General features: G+C 40.1%; 1 protein-coding gene across 2 annotated transcripts in view; it reads left to right on the top strand.

Moving 5' to 3' along the window:
- The first annotated feature begins 4,305 nt into the window (after positions 1-4,305).
- SHQ1 (SHQ1, H/ACA ribonucleoprotein assembly factor) overlaps positions 4,306-5,543 on the top strand; it is a 131,811-nt gene continuing 130,573 nt past the window's right edge. For both annotated transcript variants that reach the window (XM_019626550.1, XM_019626551.1), the window contains exon 1: positions 4,306-4,562. In XM_019626550.1, the coding sequence (XP_019482095.1) occupies positions 4,420-4,562 (143 nt within the window). In that variant the 5' untranslated portion in view covers positions 4,306-4,419. The remainder of the gene's footprint in view (positions 4,563-5,543) is intronic.

The following is a 5,543-nucleotide window of genomic DNA, read 5'->3' as shown; positions in this document are numbered from 1 at the left end:
AACACATGTATGTTTTAATGAAACTAACTTAATATGTTTCAATATCAAATATTTTCCAAGATCATACAGTATTGAAAAACATTTGTGTTCATTTCTGTTGTATTTCTTAATTGATATAAGTGCTTAATTTATTTAAACCAATTAAACAGAGCTCTTTATAAACCAATTATAATAATTTCCCTCTGGAGGTATATATATATATATATATATATAATCCTTGAGGTGAAAACCCCTCCTGATCTCAAATAAAGATGTTTCACCTCAGTCCAAAAAGGAGGGAGTTTTTAACCTAAGAGGAATTCAATCAAGGACATAGTGGTTCATGGAAGCAGTGAGCACAGAAAAAGATTCTTTAGGTACCATATCCAGACCAAGGGTATGCTGCTGGTCCATGAAGGTGAAGCCATTTTGGATCCCACTCCTGATGTCAGATATGTTAACCTGAAAAAAATAAAATAAAGGCCAAAGTGAGAAGCAAAAAGCATTTATTTGAGATTTGAAAAATAGCTATTTGGGAAGCACTGATTCAGGCAGAAACCCAAATAAGGTTCTGATTAGGAGACAAAGGCAAGGGGTATTTATAAGAAAGGGAAGGAGAACAATTACATCAATAGTAGGAAGGCATTTCTATTCGTGCAGATAAGCTAACATAGAGATGCTAACTCTAAAGAATGTTTTTAATTTTTAGTCTGGTAGTCATCAGTCTGATAGTAATAATATCAGCTTTCTTGTTATCCCTGTAAACAGTTTTTTTTTGGACACAATGTTGCTTTAGGCCCAGCCCAAAGTTTATATTGCCCTGTTTTAATATTTCAAAGGTATGAGGCATAAGACATGCAAGGCAATTCCGCTGAGATTCTATTTTTAAATGACTGTTTAAATTATTTTAAGTAGAATTTATAACTTGTATAATTTACCACTAATTAGAAATACAAAAATAAAAAATAAACAAAACAATAACTTGCAAATAAAACACCACCAAAAAAACTGCCAGATTATTCTTTTTAAACATTGTCAGTCCTCCCCTTTCCTAGGAGGTAACATCCATTCTCCTGGTCATTCTCATTCACAGATAGTTCCACCCTACTTTTCCTGTCCAAGTATTTTCCTAATACAAACCTTCCTCTGGAATCAAGCTGGGTCCTTCACTGGGACTGAACCAGTTTTGCTCAGATACTCGTTAGGCCCGAACTTAATCCACCTACTTGAATATACTGCACTTCTCTATTTCTGTACTCATTTATGTCTTCGATTTATGTATCAAGCCCATGGTATATACCGGCCTCTGTTTTTGGTATTGGGAATGTAGTGGTGCCTCACGTGGTTTACATTCTAGTGAGGAGAGAAAGATAGTAAGCAAACAAGTAAACATATAACTACAAATCATAGTTAAGTGCCCTGAAGGGAAATAAAGTGCAGTGATAGAGAATAAAAGGGAGCCAATGTTTATGTAAAGTGGCCAGGGAAAGCCTTTCTGAAGAGGTGATATTTAAGCCAAGATATGAAGAATGAGAAGATGCTGCTGATGATGTAGCAAACATTTATTGGATTTTTACTCCAGGTTACAGCTTTATGTGGATCTCATTTGATGTTAGGGCAGTCCTACAAAGTAGGTTCTATTATTTACCCATGTTACAGATGAGGGATCGGAGGCTCAGAGAAAAGTTGTTAAATGAGATAGGATTGTAAAATAAAATACATCCAATAAAATAAAAATTTCAAAGTAAAAATCATTCTGCTTAAGTCAGAGTTTTGATGAAGACAACATAAGAGGTAATGTGTGAAACTAAAATTTAGAGTACTCTTTACACAAATTCATCCATTCCTTGGGGATCAGAGGCTTGGGAATTGGGCACACCTGAGTCTCAGCACACTTAGAGTTTGTGACTTTGGGCAAATTATTCGGTCTCAATTTCCTAATTTGTAAAATGGGACTAATGTTAGTGGTCTTAAAAAGTTGATGTGAGGATTTAGATAATGCATACATAGTCCTTATTACCACGTCTGGTAATTAACCATGTGTTCAATAAATAGTAGGTATTATTAAGGGCCTGCTGTTCCAGTTATCCGTTGCTGGATAACCAAGCAAACTTAATGGTCTAAAACAACAATCATTTAACTAACTCCCTGCCCTGGTTTTTGTGTGTCAGGAATTTGGTGAGGAGTTGGCTGGGCTGTTCTGGCTTGAGGTCTTTAGTACAGTTGTGATCATGTGGTGGCTGGATCTGGAACAGGAAGGGCCTAGGCAGCTCTAGACCGGTGTGGTGAAGTTGCATCTATCAGTATTTTGTGATACATCAGATGTAATACTGTATATATTTCTTATAAGATCAGCAATGAACCATACAGTCTATCTGTGTTGCAATCCTGTGTGCGTGTGTGCGTGCGTGCGTGCGTGTGTGTGTGTGTGTGTGTTGCCAAACATAGAATAAAATATCTAGAAAGTGCACAGCTCCACTTTAAAATGCTTTCAATTAGAGTTTCCTCATGGATAGCATAGCTTCAGTGTCAGTTAATTTTCCTGAATTAATAATTTAAAAATATTAATACTTGTGACCTATAGGAATGAGGACGCTTGGTAAATGTAAGATTCTTTCTAGAGAAGCTAATTTGGAATGATCCAGTCAAAGGCCTATCTTAAGGGACCTTTTGAGCGCTTTACTAACTACAGGTTTTATCAATTCATTTACAGTATTGAGTGCATGTTACTGGTAAGGCTCAGTATGGCCTGAAACAGGGAAGCTTGGGCTCAGAATGTGAAACAAGTTGGGAAGGTGGTAATGACAGAGGGAGTCAGTTCTGCAGTATTTTAGAGCCTGGGAACAGGAATCAGATTCACTTGGGTTTCAATTACCATTGCACCACTCACTAACTGTGTAATCCTGTGCAAACTGTGGGGATATATAATGCCTACTTCATAGAGCTGTCAGGAGGGGAAAATGATATTCTAAAGGATTTTGCACGTGCTGGCACATACTAAGTTTCAATTAATTCTATTAAGTCCTCTGCTACCCAAGGAATAGCTGAATGTGTAAGAGTACTCTTTAAATTGGTTTACACATGACCTCTTATTTTGTCTTTATCAAAACTTGCAGATTTAAGAAGAGTGGTTTTTATTTTAAATTTTTAACATTTTGTTTGCTTTAGTTAATGTATTTATCTGAGTCTTAATTAATTTTCAAGACTCATGAAAAATGGGAGGTTGAAAAGGCTTTTGAGGTTATCTGGTCCACTGTCAGAGGAGATAGGTAAACTCTTCCACTGATATTTAAAGAAGGAAATAGGTACTATTTCCTGGACTATTCTAGCTATTGGTGGAATAACAGGAAATAAAGTTAGAGGAAAGGAAGGCCAAAGGATTATGTAGGGGAAGAGAGAGACGAGTGGGAGAAGTACTGAGAGAGTATGAGTAGCATAGATTAAAGGGGGGAAATACAAGGAAGAGAAGGAAAAAAGGAGACAGAAGAGGACCGTAAACAAGTCTCAGGAGAAAAGTAAGAAAAGGGAAAGAAGGGAAAGTATAGAAAGACAGCAATTTGTCAATATAGGCACTAACATGGTTTAAGAGTCAGGCATTCTAGGTTCTGATAATTGTAAAAATGCATGATTATTATAAGACATATTGCTTAACCTTTCTGAATCGTTCTTTGGAGTTCCTAGAGTGGATGACGATCTGTAAACAAAAAAACTCTATTCAAATAAGGAATTAGGAAAGAGAGTGGAAGAGGGAGATACGGAGGGGGAGAGGAAGAGAGAGGGGAGAGAAGTTGGCATAGAAAAACGGCTAAGAAGAGGGAGAAAAGGGGATTGTTGACCAAGCAGGTGAGATCTAAGGAAAACTACAGTAAGGATGCTGCTGTGGTGACTAATCCAAAACATCGAGCATTGACAACTTGCCCGGTACGTTGTTAGAGCTTTACATAATTTCATGTTATCCTCACAGTATCTCTATGGGGGTAGGTCCTAGTGTTATCCTCATGTTATAGAAGAGATATGTGAAGCAGAGAGAGGTTTTGTAGCTTTCCAATGGTCTTAACTGCTGGGAAGTGGCCGAGAAGGGATTCAAACATAGGTTTGTCTACCTGCAAAGCCAATGTTAAAATCATCTCTAAGAACCTCGAAATAGGCTTGGTGGGTTTAAGGTGGACTCTTGTCTGGGTTTTTCCAAGTTACGCTCTGGGTTCAATTCCTACGCAGTTTCACTCCCTTTCTTCGTGTCTCCACTAACAGCGTCCCGTCTCCACGGAGATAGGCGAGGGGCGGGACTTCCGCTCTCACGCACGAGCACTTCCGTCTTGTGCCGGAAGCGCTGTGATTCACCGAACGAGTATTTGCGCGTGGATATTTCTTGGACAATTTGAGTGGTGAGATCGCGGCCGCAGTGAGTGACTGACTTGGGTACCGGAGTCCGGCGCGGCAATGCTGACCCCGGCGTTCGACCTCAGCCAGGACCCCGACTTCCTGATTATTGCCATCCGCGTGCCCTACGCCCGGGTCTCGGAGTTTGACGTCTACTTCAAGGGGGTCGACTTCAAGTTCTATGCCAAGCCGTATTTTCTCAGGCGAGTTATGCGTGTCTGGCCACGGGAAGAGTATTTTGGGGATTCATTCATTCATTTATTCATTCACTCATTCGATAACTACTTATCTAGAGAGGATGAAAGAACGAGGCAGGTCTTCCCGATTTCACCACTGCCTTTTTCCGAGATGTCCGCAGCTTCTTTAGGTGCCTGAGGAAGTGAACTCTTGCAGGCGTGCGTTCTAGATGCTCATCTTAAAACTTCTTAAATCCCCACATAACAGAGATTTCGGAGCCACTTTAAAACGTGGCGTTTGGGCCTCTGTCACTTTTCCAGTTTCCGCCCAGTCGCCCAGGTTCTCGTCCCCTCCTTTTCCTGTTCTTTTATTTCGCTCTGCGTTAGTCCTCCTTGCCCCGGGACAGCGCGCGCTGACTTCCCAACTGACCAGTCAATTTGACTATTCTTAGTCCACGTTCTGTTTATCCACCTCTTGACTGAACACTCCATTCTTCCTGAAATTCTCGCCTTCCTTGGCCCCCTTGGCACCAAAGTAACTTCGTTCTTCTACTTTCTCATTATCTGCTACTTCTCTGTTTGGCTTTGCCCCTTACAGTATTTGTCGTACCCCAAGTCTCAGCGAGGAGCCTTCCGCATTTGTTGTTTGCATTTTCTCCCTGCAGAACCATAGTGGAACACTAGTAACAGCTAGCACTACTCACATTCCAGGGCACGCAGTGCGTTACGTGCTTTATGTTCATTATCTCATTTAATCTTGATAGTGGCCCTTGGAGATAGGCATTATTATTGGCCCCATATTACAGAGGACACTGCCAGATTATTCTTTTTAAACATTGTCAGTCCTCCCCTTTCCTAGGAGGTAACATCCATTCTCCTGATCATTCTCATTCACAGATAGTTCCACCCTACATTTCCTGTCCAAGTATTTTCCTAATACAAACCTTCCTCTGGAATCAAGCTGGGTCCTTCACTGGGACTGAACCAGTTTTGCTCAGATACTCGTTA

The sequence above is a fragment of the Hipposideros armiger genome, unplaced genomic scaffold, assembly GCF_001890085.2.
Source record: "Hipposideros armiger isolate ML-2016 unplaced genomic scaffold, ASM189008v1 scaffold_683, whole genome shotgun sequence".
NCBI classification, from domain to species: domain Eukaryota; kingdom Metazoa; phylum Chordata; class Mammalia; order Chiroptera; family Hipposideridae; genus Hipposideros; species Hipposideros armiger.
This window is presented reverse-complemented; position numbering and strand designations above follow the sequence as displayed.